The sequence below is a fragment of the Pseudorasbora parva genome, chromosome 16 (genome assembly GCF_024679245.1).
Source record: "Pseudorasbora parva isolate DD20220531a chromosome 16, ASM2467924v1, whole genome shotgun sequence".
Taxonomy (NCBI): domain Eukaryota; kingdom Metazoa; phylum Chordata; class Actinopteri; order Cypriniformes; family Gobionidae; genus Pseudorasbora; species Pseudorasbora parva.
Genome location: NC_090187.1, coordinates 40,013,227 through 40,032,698, shown reverse-complemented (window position 1 = coordinate 40,032,698; position 19,472 = coordinate 40,013,227). Strand labels below are relative to the sequence as shown.

At 36.7% G+C, this 19,472-nt stretch overlaps 1 protein-coding gene across 1 annotated transcript; it reads left to right on the top strand.

Annotated features, from left to right (window-relative positions):
- lmo2 (LIM domain only 2 (rhombotin-like 1)) lies at positions 1-5,822 on the top strand. The gene is made up of 3 exons (XM_067419002.1): positions 1-559; positions 2,569-2,784; positions 5,252-5,822. Exons 1-3 carry the CDS (start codon positions 519-521, stop codon positions 5,469-5,471), a joined length of 477 nt encoding a protein of 158 aa, XP_067275103.1. The 5' UTR covers positions 1-518; the 3' UTR covers positions 5,472-5,822.
- Positions 5,823-19,472: the final 13,650 nt, after the last annotated feature.

Sequence of the window (19,472 nt, the reverse complement as noted above, 5' to 3'; positions counted from 1 at the left end):
TCGGGTTTATAATTGACTGTAGCGGCACGTAGGAGCGCTATTTCCTCTCATTGTCGAGCGGTCGTGAGCAGGAAGTCGGAAAAGAAAGCAGAAACTGAGGGGGCAGGGCCATTTAAAAATACCTGCTCCACTACAATAACGGGACCACAGACAGCAGCCGTATGGGACAGTGCTGTGGTGAGGAGACACGCTTGACGTAAACGCCGCATTTCTCACGCAGTTGCACTGAGTAATTAAACGACGCGTCTGAGGGACCTCTGCGTGTGAGCACGGATCATTCAAACACAACATACAGCATGAGGATTGAATGCTTAGGGGACAGGAATCTGATGTACAGCATTGGGTGCACGTACATAATGTGTGCTACGGGCTGTTGATCTTTAGTTCACTAAGAAGACAGCAAAGCAGGTGCATCTGTGAAGCGGTCATTCAGCTGGACGTTGATGGTCTCTCAGCACCGCAGACGGCGAGTGTGGGACATATCGCATGTACTGAATTATTCCTAACCAATATTTAATATGGCATCTACAATTGAACGGAAAACCATGGAGGCAAACGAGTAAGTAAAAATGCATCAGGCTTATTGTTTATGTTTTTAGCATATATAGGTATTAGGCAACTAAAATAAACGCACTACATTAGGGCAACGTGGGAACATGGCCCCCTATTGCTCCCCTAAGAGCAATATGGATTTACTTTAATTCTGTAACATATGTATAAGTTTAGCATGTGCAGGATGATGATGATGATGCATCAGTCAATGTGTTATTATAGGATGTAATAAATAGAAACATATATGGCTAAACTTTTGCATAATCTATAAATCAAATTGAGCTTTGATCATTTATTTGAATAATTTAATAACCACTGCCAGACAAAGCAGAAAAGCTTAATAATTCTGTGACTTATATAGGCATATGAACATTTACATGTTTAATTGCCCATTTTAATTGAAGATGTAACAATAACAACACCATGCAAATTGAATGATTTCACTGTAGCTACTAACCTATAGGTTGTAATGAAAACAAATGTCTGAAATGTACACTTAATTCATGGAAATACTGAACAATAGCCTCATTAATTACAATATTAATTAATAGGTTGCTCATCTTACCTCAATGGTCTAATTTTATTATTATTTTTACTTCAAAATCAAAACTATAACTTTTAATCCACAAATCTTAAAACTTTAATGTGTCCACAAATCCCTGATTAACAAATAGACACAAAAAACGTAATAATATAGTACTTAATAATATAAAACTTAATAACATAATACAGCGTCATAGATCACGGTTTTCCAGAGACACAAAATTAGATCAATTAACCTCAAAACTGACTAAATCTCACAAATGTTGTCATTATTCAGTAGATGCAAATGTTGATAATGCATCTTACACCGACTTATCCTATTTGTTATTATGAGCATTATTCTCTAAATTTAGGATTGTAAACAGACAGCACGATTTTGTGCCTGTTTTTTGGCTACTTTTCGAAGTACACAAGTCAATCCCTCACCAATTGTATCCGGTGGGAAGCTAAAGGGGGAAAATGCTTTTGATAAGACCCAAAATAAATTAGCAAACAATAATAATTTTGATATAGCCTATATTTCCTAATATTTGTTATAGGAGAAAAGGAATGATAATCTTTAAAAAAATGTATTTCTTTTTGTGCACTTTTATATTTCGAACAGGGACACTGACATATTGTGATGATTATATGCTCTGTGTGTGTGTGTGTGTGTGTGTGTGTGTGTGTGTGTGTGTGTGTGTGTGTGTGGTCTTGGTAAACCTTCTCCCCAAAAAACGGCAATATCCAAAATCCTCGACCTTGTCAGGACTTTTTTTTTTTTTGCCACCATGAGGAAAACAGCTTAAAAACAGATAAAGTCATTACGTTTTTTGAAAATGTATACATTTTCTATGATGGGTATAGGTTTAGGGTTAGCGTAAGAAGGGGAGAGACTATACAATTTGTACTGTATAAAAATCATTATGCCTATTGAAAACAACGTGTGTGTTTATATTATAATGATTTACATCATCATAATAGGCACTCCTATCTGTATCATGAGGTGTTTTACTTGCTTCCTTTAATGAAGCTTTGAGGCACAGATATCATCCTTCAGATGAGTTTAACACCTCTGGTCATGTGATTAGTATAGCCTAAATGTTCACATGAAATCAAAACAGCACTTTTGCTTATACGCAAAACTTCTGTATACAATAGAAATACATCAGAAATTATTTTAAACATTTTGTTAAAAATGTTAACCAGTGGGAATATGGGCTAATGTGTGCAGTGACCCAAAGTTCCTCATTTGCCTACTGCACTTAACACTTTTCTCCCTTGGGATCACGTGTCAGTGGTTACAGCTTATTTTTAGGCCTCAAACAAATGTAGGTACATGACATCTACAAAAAGGTAGAGCATCTGCTTGCTATTATAATCTGTGGGCTATGGAACACACACAGGCTATAGTTGTAAAGTGGTTTAAATCATGTAGCCTACGCACTAGTGACATCTGCTGCTCGTAATGGTGCATCGCATGTTGATCCACAGAGAGCCCGTCGATGAGGTGCTTCAGATGCCGCCGTCGCTGTTGACCTGTGGGGGCTGTCAGCAAAGCATCGGGGACCGGTTCTTCCTCAAGGCCATAGAGCAGTACTGGCACGAAGACTGCCTGAGCTGTGACCTCTGCGGCTGCCGCTTAGGGGAGGTGGGCCGCAGGCTTTACTACAAACTTGGCAGGAAGCTGTGTAGGAGAGACTACCTCAGGTAAGCCTGGCAGCCGTGTGTTGAGCATTTGAAGTCGGCGTGATACAGTTGCGAAAGTATTTTCTTCCCTACAGTTTGACATGTATCTGAGTGAAACGCTCCTCAAACTAGAAACGATGTGCCATTGCTTTAAGTTTGAGTGACAGGTTGCCCCGCCCTCGCGCCAGTAAACACGTCATCAGACAAGAGACGTTGCTGCAAAAAGGAGGGGAAGTTTGATGCGTCCACCATAGATATACATAATAAAGGCTAGATAAGCCTTTATTATTTAAATATATGGCTTCCACACACATTTTTTAACCAATAAAGTAAAAGGCATCAGGCTTAAGATAATTGTGTTACCCTACAAGTAACTAAAAAAGTGCAAAAAGGATATTTCCATTAGTTGTTCTTTCTCTGACGACTTTGATGATTGTCACTTTGTCACTAAAAATGTTTGGCTAGATGTATTAGGATTTATTAGGAATTACATTTGTAAAGATTGTGTGTTGTATTGGAAGTATGCTTCTAGGCTTGGTACATTATGAACAATGTAAAAAAAAAAATTGTTACTCACTAAATTCATACTCAAACATTATAAATATCTAAATGCTAAAGCTGTCTTATCTTATAAATCTGTTTGTTAAAGAACTTAAAAAATACCTATTTTAAATTAAATTATCTGAGAACAAAAAAGCCATAAAAACATTATCTGTTTGCAATTATTTTCCTTTTTTCAGTGTCATGTAATTCTCAACATTTATTAATGTGTAATACATATTCCCCCAAGTTGTTTTTTATGCTGTTATTGTTTGTTATTAAAAAATATGAAGAAAAAAAGAAGGAAAAAAAGGTAATGCAATAAATAATGCAGTATTCCATAAAAACAGCAATTGTCCATATAGATTTTATGGTGACTCTTTCATTATCAGCAAATCCTAATTTACATGTAATAAAATAAGTAAATACATATAAATGAATTGCACATATTCCCTGGCGTTAAAATGAATGTTCTTGTGAAGCATCTACTGTGGGATAGTTTACCCAAAATGATAATTGTATCATCGTTTACTCACCCTCAAGTTGTTCCACCTGTATGACTTTCTTTCTTCTGCTAAACAAGATATTCTGAAAAGTAATCATTGCAAACAGATTAAAAGAAAAAATTACAAATAAACAAATATTTTCTTATTTTACTTAATATTTTCATTTTCAAAACTGTGACTACATTTTCAAATGCTTTTTGAAGTGGATATTTACCATTCATAGTTAGGCTTATTTTTTGAATGTTAAGTTCATTTGAGCACAGATTAGGTGTTTTCTGCAAGTGTAACTGTTCAAAGTGTAATTCTTTTGTTGATACTTTTTATTTATTTATTTTTTTGAGTACGTGGATGTACTTTCACCCTCATGATATATTTTAGATGAAGTGTGTGTGTGTGTGTGTGTGTCCTTGTGCACCAAATGTCCCTATAAGGATAGTAAAACCTGAGATTACCTACATTGTGGGAACCAGCCAGCGGTCCCCACTTTTCAAAGTGAAGTTTTATTAACTAATTTCGGGAGAAGCACTAACAGATAATTAAACAACGGAGCCGTCAGCTAATCAAACCTAATTAACAAGGGGAGCACGTCAGATAATTAAACCTAATTAAACGCAGGTGGAGCATGGTAAGCTAATCAATCTGATCAACGATAGGAGGTGTACTTATACTACAGATTTATCTCCTCTCGTTGACCATTTTTATTTTAGCATCCCTCCACCACTTCAATGCAAGTGGGGGGGGGGGGGGTTGGGGGGGGATACTCTGGGTTCGGGCAAAAATCCGAGCCCGGAGCCCTCCCCTGGACAGCACGCCAAATACGCATAATCTTTACTCTATTTAATTTGATGTAAGTGGGAACTCGTGAAAGGCTTATAAATCATACAGGATGAGTTTTTTGAGAAAGTAAAAATGCAGAATGTTACCTGTGGTAGGTTTAGGGGCAGGGGCAGTGTAGGGGGATAGAAAATACGGTTTGTACTTTGTACACTATAAAAACCATTACGCCTATGGAGAGTCCCCACAAAGATAGTGAACCAGACGTGTGTGTGTGTGTGTGTATATTCATCAAGTACAGCATGCTTCTGCATCCTTGTTGATCCTGTAAGAACATTCCAATCAACCAATCAGATTGAGGTTTACACTTACAACAAGGGTTAGGGGCTTCTACACCATTCATATTCATCCATCATTTCCCTCTGATTTTAGGGATAAGTTATGGGTTTATGGCATTTATGTTTTGAACAGGAATGTTGTTCCAGGATGGACGAAAGGAACATGTCAAAAGTGGAACTTTCAGGAATGTCGAAAATTGTGTGCAAAACAATCCCTCTTCAGGCCCTGTTTAGAAAACATACAAACAGTATTTCATTTTAAATAACAATTGGTACGTGATTACCTGCTACCTTTCAAGTGTATGAATAAGTATGTTTCCTTCTCCGCAGACTGTTTGGTCAGGACGGGCTCTGCGCTTCCTGTGAAAAGAGGATCCGGGCCTTTGAAATGACCATGCGTGTCCGTGACAAAGTCTATCACCTCGAATGCTTCAAATGCGCCGCCTGCCAGAAACACTTCTGCGTCGGAGATCGCTACCTGCTCATCAATTCAGACATTGTGTGTGAACAGGACATTTTTGAGTGGAGCAAACTTAACGGCAGCATATAGTGTTCTGCTTAAATCATGAACAAAATGTAACATCCTGTAAACATTTGCAACAAACCCTTTACTTAGAAGAAGAAGGAGAATCATCTTTCTAGGTCCAGGAGCCACCCACCCTGTATATCATCTCTGTATTTTTATTTAAACTTGAGATAAATTGCCACCAGCAACATAAACTTGTTTTTCTATTAGTGTATTTTTAATAACGGCATAAATACAGTTTGTAATGTTAATTGCAATAAAAGCTGATTCCTTTTGCTACTTTCACAGAAAGTTAGATTAGTGTTATTTGTAACACAACCACCCTAAAATGTATGGACATCTTTCTAAGAGCCTGAATAAACAATATTATCCATACTCTGGATTATCCCACTCCAAACAAATGTAAGAGATGTGAGAGACTGGCTTACCAATAACAACATATTAACAGACAGCAATAAGTAATACTTATTGTATATTTAAAATATATACTACAAGCAATAAATGATTACTATTTAAATGAATTGGCATGTATACACTACTGTTTGGTGTCTACATTTTTTAAAAATGTTTTTGAAAGAAGTCTTATGCTCACCAAGGCTGCATTTATGAAAAACTGTAATATTGTGAAATATTTGTACAATTTAAATTAATTGGTTATCTATTTGAATATATTTTAAGATGTAATTTATTCCGGTGAGGACAAAGCTGAATTTTCAGCATCATTCCTCCAGGCTTCAGTGTCACATGAATGGGACAAACCCAGCGATTGGGTTGTTTAAGAAAGCATTTAACCATTCACTGAGTTAAAACAACTCAATTGTTGAGTTCATCCCAACTTGGAGTGTTTTTAACCTAGAGTCTATGATGATTTTCTGCTCATTAAACATTTTTTTTTTTTATTATCAGTGTTGAAAACCGTTGTTCTGCTTAATATTTTGTAGAAAGGATCATACTTGCTTCAGGATTCTTGGATTAATATAAAGTAAATAAAAATAAATAAATAAAAACAGCATTTATTTTAAATAGAATTGTAATGTAAAAGCTTTTACTGCCACATATCCCTGCTTAATTCTGTAAATTGGTAAATCAATGAAAAAATTAGTCTGGGTAATCGCCAAAGCACATCATGGTCCAATACACATAACTCTTTAAAGGATTTATAAAATTATTATTATGCATGGTTATTGTTCATCAAAGGGCAAAAAGTGCACATGATATTCTTGTGCATTGCACATCTTTTACAAATTTCATTACAAATAGCAAACACTTTGTACACAGTTCATAAAAATATGAACATTAAAATACTAGCAAACATGACTAGCTTCTGCCAGACCGCCTTCCTTATTCAACTTACAAAAAAAAAGTGTATTGTCTCTCGCAGTTCAAAACTCTTACGCTACGTCCAACATTATGGCATGGCTTTTTCCTTCAGTTGAATACGGAAGGTGGTCTGGCAGAAGCTAGATATTTTAATTCTGATATTGATATTTTTCTTACACAAACCGGTCGATTCCCTTTAGAAAGCCTTTATTAACCCCACTATCACAGAAAGTAGTTTAAAGTGAGAATGAGAACAACTGGTCAGATATCATCTAATGTCATCAGCCATCTTAAGGCCTGATGCTATAGAGAGAAAGTTCCCATTTACATCCAGTCACACCACACACAAATACAAGGAACTGAAAAATCCCTATTATGTACGTATGCTATATTGCCCATACCTTGAAGGTCACAGGGTTCAGGAGACCTGCATGAGGGGGAAAGCGACTAGACTTGGCAAAGGAACACAGAAACTTCTGAAAGCCAAAGGTTCTAAACAGAGTTTGAATGCTATTACGTGTTTTCCATCCCATGCCCAGCTTTGAAAGAGTTCTGATGCTGAGCTTTACCAGAAGCCAGCGTTGAGACTGTTAACAGAGCTGCAGTGAACCTGGCTTGGCTAGACTGACCGCATACACTCCACATGTCACAGACATTTTTTGTTAGTTGTACCACCTCTGCTGTATACCTACACTCATTCATAAACCGTTAAACAGGCCACTGTGTCACAAACGGAAATTGTGAAGCAGTCAATATATGCTGCAGCTGCCTTTCTAAAGTCTGTGGAAGTTGTTTTCGTGTAGCGCTTGTTCGTTGGCCCTGGTGTTCTCACTATAAACAGAGGGGGGCGCCAAATATCTAAACAAATGGGTATTACTTTACATGTATGATTTACTTTAAATTTCCATACATTTAGTTCATTAGAGTTTACTAGAAATGACATAACCTTTAGTATAATGATTGAATATGTGTACTTTTATTGAATTTTTTATTATAAAATATTTGGGATTTTTTTATATTCTTCAATGCAAGTGCCTCAAAAAACAACAACATTGTTGCTGAAAATCTTGCAAAGATGAAAATGAAAGATTAATTTTATTTAAAAAGTGTAATTCATCAGAAGACCTCCAATAAGCTAAGCTGTTTTTATTTCATTTTCATTCATTGTTTTGTGTTAAAGGGATGGTTTAATTCAGCAATTTAATTCTGTCATTAATTACTCGCCCCATGAGTAATAGGGGGTTCCAATCCCGTAAGATCGTTGGAACACAAATGAAGATGAATTTGAGATGAAATCTGAGAGCTTTCTGTCCCTCCATATATAGACTATAGGTTTAGGCCTACTGTATATCTGACTACATGAGACTACAGTTTGAATTAAACTACCGTATATCCCTTTTCGTTTCTTTCAGTGCAGTGTAGAATAGCTTTTTCATCACTATCCTGAACATTGTAGCCTATCAGTAGTGAGGCACATGCAAGTGCACGTAAATGTCACATGCTTTTGATTTTTTTGAGTCCTTCACAAAATAAATAAATAAATAAAATCAGTTAACAGGCTTTAGACACCATAGGAAGTCGGGAAAGGTGTTGTTTTTTAATTGTAGTTACAAGCTGTTCACACATTAGCAATAAAAAAAGTGATTAATAGCTACACTGTAAAAAATTATTTAGAAAAAAAGTTACCTGGTTGCCTTAAAATTTTAATTTCAATGAACTCAAAATTTTGAGTTAATACAATGAATATTTTTTGAGATTCGACAGCCTTTATTAAAATATTATTAAAAGATTTTGTAAGCATATTGGGTAATTATGTGTGTGTTATTTCTGATGACGCAGTGAAACATGCCAAATTGTGCTATTTTCATGATTTATCAAAAAATATTATGTGGTTCAGATACAAAAATATTTTGAGTTTCTATTTATTAAACTAATTTCCATCATTGTATCAACTCAAAATTTTAATTTCAATAAACTCAAAATTAAGGCAACCAGGTTACTTACTTTTTTAAGTTAAACCAACAAAAACCACCACAAATTTTTACAGTGTATAGGCTACATGCCGATTCTTATAGCCCCACTAACTTTTATTAGGCCTAATGTATTTTTTTCTGCTCTTTAGCCCTCCGTTTTGTTCTCGTATTGTCATATGGTAATTCTGTATTCAGCATTTGTTATATTTATTATTTTAGTGGTCTAAAATGTTATTTGGTGTATAGTTCTTCTATGAAGAACCTTTAATATCCAAAGAACCTTTCCATTGCACAAAAGGCTCTTTGTAAGGTTCTTTAGACTATACAATGCATGGTTAGAAAAACAATGGTTCTTTAGAGAACCTTTCAGAAAACGGTTCTTCAGGGAAGATCTATGGCATTAATGTGAAAAGCCATTTTTGTGTCTTCCCAACACCTTTATTTTTAAGGGAGTAGCCTTTTGTATCTTTTGACTATTTTAAGATGTGAACCATGATCAAATTTAGATTATTTTCTTTGACAATAACACAACAAAACAGTCTTCAAGATATCCACACATCCACAGACGCGAAACTACTGTATGAGTAATGATTAGCCGAGATGCTGATGCAGCTCTGCTGAGGAACATAAATCTTCTTCCATTCCATCAGTGGCTTTTACACATGTTTCTGGAGTTGTACGTTTTTCCGGAATGCTTCCCATCTGTGAGTGTTTCTGGATTGTACTGACCCAACAACTGGAGCTTCTTCTGTAAGGCCCTGCCTGATGGGGAAGATTAAAGGTTTTAAAGCCAGAGCCACATGAACACTTGAGCCACAGAATTCCTGTTGGACTTAAGAATCTGAATCTTCTTGGGTGCATCATCTAAAAGGGTTACATTTAGTGTGATGGCAGATAAAAGCAAAGGCTCAAGAAAAGAAAAAAGAAAGAACGCTTGGTCTGGAGTCCAGCTGTCTAAAGCTTGAAGGCTCTATCGGATATCAGCTGCTGACTGAAGATACAATCTTTGGGATAATAATAAAACTGAAGCCTGAGTTGAATCGATGAGGAACCGAAATGTCAAAATTGAGATCAAACCACATCTTAAGGATCTATAAGATAGCATAAGGAAGACTGCACTGGTACTCTCTTTAAAAACTCACAAATCTGGAAATATAGAACATCCACATGTGCATCTGCAGTTCATTATGATCTGACTGTGCTTTGTTCAAAGGTGCTGTCATATAGCCTTTTGAAACTTCATATTGATGTGCCCATTGTGTTCCATTGATTTGTTATTTGCAGCAATTATTTTTGGCTGGCATCCTCTCGGGTATCATTTTTTACACGTGGATTAGGAAACAGAATTATTTTACGTGACTATGAAACAGTTTGACAAAGCCTCCAATGACAGGCTAAATGTTCTGTGAGAAAACTGGCTCAGGTCAGATAGAAAGAAAAAGAAACTGGGATAAACAGACGGGTGATAAAACATCACTGAACCAAACCCCGTCCCAACACAGGAAAGACATTTTTTTCATTAATTTTCTTCGATCTATTATTTATTCCATCTGCATCTTTCCCTCCAACTTTCTGACTCCACTTTATCTCCATAGCTCATTTGTGTGTGATACCAGAATCTGCATGAATTGTGTTCTTCTGTTGTCTTCTGCTGCCTCACTACATTTTGCACCATACGTAATTATTTACAGAAACATTACTCTACACTTTACAGCTTTCACTCCCTCAGCTATGATGATTTACGGTTAACAGATTCGCCCATAACAGAAATCTGAGCCAAAAGTTGAGAAGGATGTGTCATTTTCAGCGGCTCCACTTTGCAGTGGAAGTGCTCCATTTTGCGTATATATTTCAAATATATATATATATATATATATATATATATATATATATATATATATATATATATATATATATATATATATATATATATATATATATATTAAAGCTGCACTATTTAGTATTTTTGCAGTAACCAAAAACCACTAGGCCAGTGTTATATATTTTGTTCAGTTGAGTACTTAACAATATCCCAAATGTTTCCAACTATTTGTAAATTGTGAGAAAATTGCGTTTCAATCAGCATAGCATTTTATTTGGCAGAAGCTCTTTTCTCTTAGCAGTGTGAACATGTCACAGCAGCGCCGAGCGAACGCACAGAGTAACGTCTTAACATCATTTTAAACACACTTAAATGTATGTAATATGAAAAAATATAGCTGTTTTACCTCACGACCGGAAAAGCTGAAATACTGCAGGCGCCCGGCGATTGTGTCCCGTCATAATAAAAGTCCCGGTGCTCGCGAGCCATGTGTTTGAGTAGCAATCGCTCCAGCGGCCGTGCTCAGCTCCTCAACACTGGGAATTTAAAATACAGCTAAAACCCCTGTAAAAAAAAACGATACGGAAAAATCCTTGATACACTGTAAAAAAAGGGGGCAAATTTTTAACTTTTTCAGTACAATCGACTTGGATATTGAAGTTATTTCAACCTCAATTAAGTTAAACTGACTTTAAAAAATGAGTTATATCTTGTATAACTAATAAAAACAAGTTTAACATTTCTTAACTTATTTTGATGAGTTAAAACAATGTAAAAACATATGTTGTCATAGCTTATTGAACATATAATTTTTTACAGTGTATTTATACAGTACATTGTGCCCTATTTTGACTTTTTTTTTTATAGTGTATGTATAGTTTGTGACTTGTGAGGACACAAATGTGTACAATGTTTTAGTTACAACGTCTACGTTTACACCAAATGGTATAAAAACATACTTAACTGTTTTTTGAAATTCAAAATATGCCAAATGTTTGTTTAATGGGTAGGTTTAGGGGTTGGTGTAAGGGGATATAATATACAGTTTATATAAAAATCATTACGGATATAGTCCCCGTAAACCACAAGTGTGTGTGCATGTGTGTGTGTGTGTACCTACCCAAGTGAGCCAAACCTGACAAATTCGCCAAAAAAATCCTTTTGGGAACCTCCTTTTAAAACTGGTATCAAAATAAAGGGGTGTGTGGGTTAGGTATAGGTTAGGTTATAAAATGTGCATTTACCTGTATAAACACAATTAAAGTCTGCAATGTACCTATTTTAGATAGCTAAGTGAGTGTGTGTGTGTGGGGTGCAAATCACAATCACGCTTCGCCTCTGAAAATCCTTTTCCATCATGATTTCATCTCTGTCAATTCTTCAAATAAAGGCAGAGATGAATTTAGATCTGTTAGTATTCATAACACAAATTCCTGCGACAATACTCATAATCATTGGAGTTTGAAGCCTGATTAAAAAAATTACAGAGTTCATTTTCCTCCACACAAAGCCATATGGCTTTGTTAGCTTTTATAAATTCAAAGAATGGGATACGGCACCGAACTTTTTAGACCAATGAACTTCTACTTGGTCTTATGTTCATGGCAACAAGTGAGTTCAATTCTCACTATTAACTATTAACATCGATTGTTGACGGTTGTTAGTGGGTAGGGTTAACGGATGTAGAATATGGTCATGCAGAATAAGGCATTAATATGTGCTTTATAAGTACCAAGAAACAGCCCAAATACTATAGTAATATACATGCTAACAGTGAGAATTGGACCCTAAGCTGTGCTGTTATATTCCACAACCATTCTCTCCTCTGTATTTTGTGCCACAGTGAAAACTTTTGTCTTTGGTAAAAAGGACAGAACCTTCTTTAGACTCTACAGTAAAAGTCTGTATCTTAATTGCAGCTTGTATAATTACATATGATAATTACATTATTGAACTTCTCCCTGATATACAATAAGCCAGTCACTGTCCTGTGCAGTCAAGGCCTGTAAATAAGACTTAGCAGGACAGTTGGGAATCAAGACTAAAGTTAGTTCTTATCTGAACCCAAGGCATTTGAGAGCCAGAGGGGTGACAAAAAAATGTTTTCGTTCCATGTGATATCAATTGAAATATTAGCTGTAATTTAATAAGCTATCAGTGGGCAGGGCGCGTGAGCCTAAGGCTTAAAGTGAAAAAGTCAATGAGAGGGTCTTTTGTCTGCAACACTTCGCGTCACCCAGTAACTAAAAACCGGACTTATATGGCTTTACGAGTCACTGACCAAAATTGTTCTTCATTTTTCACAATAATCATTTAAATTATATAGGACTTAACCTTAGCTTTTTTGTTTTACAGGCCACTGTGGCTAGTGGTTTTCCAAAGTTACTGTCCACTACACTTTTTCACTGGCCACAATTTTGACATCGATACTATGTGGAAAAACTGCCATATACTGTAGATATTTTGAATACTGTCTCATAATTTGGCAGCAGGTTTATTAGGCTACTGTTGCTTTAAGAACTGACGCAGGAATCCATTACACATGCTTTTTCTTTCTCAACTGTTTACATTCAGTTAAAACAGAACTGACAGTGTTTACATGAATACTCACCAGCATTTTGACATTATTGTGTGTATTTAAGCACAGCGAAAAATAACTCAGTTTAAGCCGGGTGCACACCATGCAATTTTGCCCACAATTTTGCAGTCTGAGACAAATTTTGCTAATCCTAAAAGATTCCTCTAATCCTAGGCTGACATCTGACGTCTTTGATCGTTAGTTTGACATGTTCACCGGCAGTCGATTAATGGCCGCTGCGATCAAATTTTACCTCAGATGAAATTCTGGCAGTTTCAGAAAAGTGGAAGATTTGAAAGATTCAGAAGATTTGCCACTCAATCCTGCAGTGTGACTTCTCCTATGACGATCGTCAAATATCTCCATTTATCAAGACAAACTATGACAGAAACGAAAGCTATAGATTTCTTTGTAGCCATCATTTCAGTCCCGTGTGTAATGCAGCGCAGTCACCGAACACGTCATTTATTGATGATATAAAACTCCAGACGAGTTTTCTTGCGTGCGACCGTTTTTAGCGCAGCTTGACTATTGTAAAGTCTGACATTAATGACAACTGAGATCTTACAGTGTGACATTAGTATTACATCGGGGATCATGTTCGTACAGTCTGACAAGCAACGTTCGCAAAAGATTTTGAAAAATCGCACTGTGCAGGACCCATTAGTCCTGAGAAGCGGCTTTATGAGTACAAAGTATGCAGGAATATGTAAAATTATGCATGATACGTGCAAACCAATGCCAAAATTCAAGCCCTGTAACACCAACAATATTCATCCGGAGAAAATGAAACGAGTGAGTGAGAGTGGAGACAGAGATATTTCCGTATCAAACTATCAAAACTAATATTTTAAATCGAGCTGATGATTTGGGCTGAATAGGCCCTATCAAAAGAAGGTGTAAAAAAATGTCTGCAACTCATACTGTGTGTGAAGAAAATGTTGTGTTGAATTTAGTGCTGTCGTAGTTAACATGATAATGTATTAAGAATCATTATTTTTTTTATTTTTTTTTGTGATGTTAAAGCAGGCCTTATCTGACCCTCTGAATCTGAAGTCAGGGTTGCCAGGGTTTTCCTTCAAACAAACATTGACTTCCACTGGGAAAAGAAATGCTATGGAAGTCAATGAGGTCCATCAACTCTTTGCTCACCTGCTCCATCTCTTCCATCTCAGATAGGGCTCACACACACACACACGTCTGATTCACTATCTTTGTGCGGACTCTCCATAGACGTAATGGTTTTTATATGGTACAAACCATATTTTCTATCCCCCTACACTGCCCCTGCCCCTAAACCTACCCATCATTACCAAACATTCTGCATTTTTACTTTCTAAAAAAAATTCATCCTGTATGATTTATAAGCCTTTTGAAAAGTGGGGACATGGGTAATGTCCTCATATTTCCGGATCTCACTAAAAATGCGTATAAATAGTACGAGTGTGCAATGTCGTGGAATGTATACGGCAAAACTCATTTTGGCGTGCATATGATACGCTGTTTTTCGCGTGCATATGATACGCACTTTATGGTGTATTATACATACGAACCCCCCACCCCACTACCCTAAACCTACCCAAGAGACCGTGTTATATACGCCATAAAGTGCGTATCATATGCACGCGAAAAACAGCGTATCATATGCACGCCAAAATTAGTTTTGCCGTATACATTCCACGACATTGCACACTCGTAGCCTACTATTTATACGCATTTATGAGTGATCGGGTCGGTTATACACATTCAATAATTATACACATGACATCCTCATATGTCACAAAAACATGTCCACACACACACACACACACACTAAAATCAGAATATAAATCAGCATGAACGTAAAGATCAGTAAGTGACCTAATATAAACAGTAATACATTGAAAAGGGAATAAATTATAATAACTAAGTCATTAAAAGGATAAATAAATGGGATATTACACTCTAAAAAATGCTGGGTTAAAAACAACCCAAGTTGGGTTGAAAATGCACCGACCCAACAATTGGGTTGTTTTAACCCAATGGTTGAGTTGTTCTTACCCAGCAATTGGGTTGTCTTAAGCAACATTTAACCCAACCACTGGGTTAAAACAACTCAACCATTGGGTTAAAACAACTCAATTGTTGGGTCGGTGCATTTTCAACCCAACTTGGGTTGTTTTTAACCCAGCATTTTTTAGAGTGTATGTGATAATAAAGTGAGAATGTTTTATAAGTGCTGATCAATAGTGAGAGATGGGTTGGACCTTATGTCACCCTCACTGTCTTACCCTCTACATCCTTGAATATTGGAATTGAGACACGGCACTGGTCTAACAAGCGTCCTTTCCATTCTAAGACAGAGAGTATGACTCTCATTAGAGTATGAAAGAGCCTCAGTCTTGTCTCTGTCAGGACATTCCAGATAATTAGTGGCTGTGAAGGTCCTCTGTTCCTGCTTCAGTATGACCTCAGACCCAGCGGTCAGTGCTGCGGAACCACCTGTAGAAGTGATGTGAGAAACAGTGCTTGAAATGGACATTATATCAAAAATACGTTTAGGGTCAAACCACGTTCAAGAACAACCCAGAAAAACTGCCTGGTGTTTGAAATATACTTGTAAAACTGTTGTAGGAACATTTTTAGATTTGAAGAAACCCTCAAAAATAAATATTATATATTTTATTATAAAATATAAAATATAATCATACACTGTAAAAAATTATATGTTCAATAAGCTATGACAACATATGTTTTTACATTGTTTTAACTCATCAAAATAAATTAAGAAATGTTAAACTTGTTTTATTAGTTATACAAGATGTAACTCATTTTTTAAAGTCAGTTTAACATAATTTAAGTTGAAATAACTTAAACATCCAAGTCGATTGTACTGCAAAAGTTAAATATTTGCTCTTTTTTTACAGTGTATATTTTATTTTATACTTATAATCAATAGTTTTATATTGTAATGTTTCTCATTATTCAAATCTATTTCCTCACAAGTACGTTTAATTTGTTTCTTAATTTTTAAATATTTTTTGCTTCAAATATGATGTTTCAATTTGATTCATTTTTGGAACTGATTTGGTTTGGTTCAGTGTTTAAACTGTTGACTTTATTGTAGAATTTCTGAAATATTTACCATGGGAATGAATTGGAAAGTGAGTGTTCAAAGTGGTCAAAATATGAAAAAAAAGTAGCCTACATATATCTTCTGTGGAAATCCAATCAGTGCATTCGGGATGTCCTACCTGCCGAATTTGACGTATTTGCATAGCACCTCTGCGCATCTGTGCCGCCTTTACAGTTCGTAATTACCGTAATCAAGAGATTGCAACCCATGACGTTCAACTCTAAGTTTTTATTTTTTGTGAAAATGATCATTGTGTTCCCCAGTGTTCTTAGTTTGATTGTAATGAACTGTATTCACCACTGGAGGGCTGTTAGTTTTTCCATAAGACTTAAAGGCAACGTGGGGGAGAGGACGCTGGCGTTGTCTGTTCGCCGCTTCTCCACCCACAACAAATCATGTTAATGTACTATTAGATTTACATTTTATTTTATTTTATTTCCTTATGTTTGTGACTAGTCTAACAGTCAGAGCTACAATTGGGACTGTTGCTGATTGCTGGCAGCCACTGAGAGGTCGTTGTTCGTCGTTTCGCCGTTTTCAACCGCTTCTCTAATGTTTACGTTTGAATTGCTGCGGTTGGTTCTGGTTTGGAGGACATTTGATGTTTCTCGCCGCGGCTGCTCACTGGTGGTCTCCCTTGGGCTTAAGCTGCATGGTGGCTGAAGTTTGCACCGGGCTAGCGTCATCCGGGCTCTCGTCGTCGGCGTCCGGCATGATGTTGGGATGTTCTGCTTCTCGGCTGCGCCGCTGTTCCGTCCTGCATTGCGACCGTGGAGCGGCTTGGACATCTGCGCCAGCCCCGGTGTGTCCACAGAAGTGCCCGGAGGAATGTTATGCCTCCTGCATGGTGCTGCAGCGATCCCCATCGTTTGAATCATCATGAAGAAGACCCATCATCTGGTCTTCAGCTGTCGTGCCTCGGCGATGTCATCGGGACACTGCCGCTGGGAGAAATCTGAAACATGGAGTGGACCACAGTGTGCTGCGGAGCTAACAGAGACTTCCACCATCAGCTGTTTTCTGTCCACCATCAGCTCTGTTTCTGTTCACCATCAGCTGTTTTCTGTCCACCATCAGCTCTGTTTCTGTTCACCATCAGCTCTGTTTCTGTTCTGTTTTCTGTGTTGGTTGATTGTTTGTAGTATTCTATATTTTTACTTGTTATTCATTTTTTGTTGTTATTCCCCCCCCCCCCTTTGTTGCACTTTGAGATTCTTCGGAATGAAAAGTGCATTATAAATAAAATCTATTATTATTATTATTATTAAAGGTGTAGTATGTAATATTAACAGCCAGTGGGTGAAATAGGTACTGCAATCCAAATTCAAAATATTCAACATAGCCGTTTCCCCTCGCCCCCTCCTCCTTAGACTTCCTGCTCACACAGGTTGCCAGATTGAGGACATACAACAAGAGCGAGTGGAATTCACACTTCTCCGGGAGTTTGACTGACATCTGATCCGACCAATCATGCTAAAGGGGGCGGGTCTTTGCAAACGTTCATTTGAAAATGCAAGCCCAGGAGACTTAAAACTAAGTTGATCGCTAATGTATTCAGTTGCATTGTGTTTATTTTTGAGGCTTTTTAGGTCGAGTAGAATCTGCGATCTCTGTCCCAGCTCGTCGGCTGGATTTAATGGCTGCAAATAGCCTGTGCTGTGTTTCCAGAGTGTCGAAATACTATTGGGTAAACTGGCAGTAGGTGGGATCATACAGACCAAAACAAAAACAGACACCCCGACATGGAATACACATTTCAAATGAAAATAACTGGCTGTAAAAGTTTTTCTGAGAAAAAAGTATTTGAACGTAGCAGGTTTCTTACATCTCTGCGAACATATGCTATTTTTATGCTTTAGTCCAGGGTTCCTCAAATCTTGCCCTGGAGGGCTAATTAGCTCCAACCCTGATCAAACACCCCCCCCCCCTGTGATTTACTAATGATCCTGAAGACATTGATTAACATGTTCAGGTGTGTTTGATCAGGGTTAGAGTTAAACTTAATCAATTAAACAACAACAACAAAAACACCTCCTTTGTTAAGATATGTAAAATTAAAATAACTGCAGCAGTAAAATGAAATAGGACTGTTTTTGGTAAAGGTGGATTTGAAAATCACTTTTAGGAAGCGGAAATTGAGGTTTACCTCTGCACATATTTGGGGAGGAATATCAAGCAAGCCTCTGTCAAACTCATCCTAAATTTAGAATTCAATCTTAGTTTGTTTTTAAAATGTTCAACTTTTAATCCAGCCGAAACCTAATACACACCTCATGTGAATAAATGAGGAATCTCTTGAAACAGACTAAGGCCAGTCTAAAGAGAGCAATCAGGGGTCTCTCGTAACACACATCATGATGTCATCACTCGTGTTTCTGCCTGAAGGTAATGTTAACTAACCGATTCTTGCTGACAGACCCAGTCAACACTATGTTTGACTCCATATTTCTTCTCAGCGTCTTATAGTAAACGAGATCTTCATCATTCTGTGATCTCTCAAGCCAAAGCAAACTGCAAAGCGCATGCCGTGTAATTATCTATCTATCTATCTATCTATCTATCTATCTATCTATCTATCTATCTATCTATCTATCTATCTATCTATCTATCTATCTATCTATCTGCAGATTTATTCAGTTTAACATACAATTAAGTACAAGATTCTTTCTTTTTTTTTGTAGTGTTTTATTATAATTAGCTGTGTTCCACAGTATCTAGCATATTCATAATTACTCCTGTATGCTACTAATAGATTAAAAACCTTTCAAAGCAAACAGATTCTACAATACTTTCAAAGGTTTGCTGTGGAATGTTTGGAGAGAGCGTCAGCAGTCAGAGAATGGAAGAATAGACATTTTTGTCTCTTTTGGTGCTCTTACTCAATTAGAGATCAGTAGAACTACTAGTTCTAGTCCTTAATTCAATCAGCTCATCAGATGACAGAGTCCCTACCCTTCTCATGTGAATTCAATTACAGATTCTATGAGACTCCCTCTCAGACACCTCTATACTCATACAACATTATATGACAAGAATGTATTAATGTGGCTATTTGTTTCCAGCATCATCATAATTTATGTGGATAACATTAGTGTCATTTTGTACATACTGCTAAAAGTTTTCGGATGCCTCCTTCACGTACACATTAACTTTAATGACATCCCATTCTTAATCCATAGGGTTCAATATGGAGTTGGCTCACCCTTTTGCAGGTATG

Coding starts and splice junctions, on each gene's coding strand:
- lmo2 (XM_067419002.1), top strand. CDS start 519: ATGGCATCTACAATTGAACGGAAAACCATGGAGGCAAACGA. Junction 560..2,568: donor AAAACCATGGAGGCAAACGA/GTAAGTAAAAAT, acceptor GTTGATCCACAG/AGAGCCCGTCGATGAGGTGC. Junction 2,785..5,251: donor TGTAGGAGAGACTACCTCAG/GTAAGCCTGGCA, acceptor CCTTCTCCGCAG/ACTGTTTGGTCAGGACGGGC.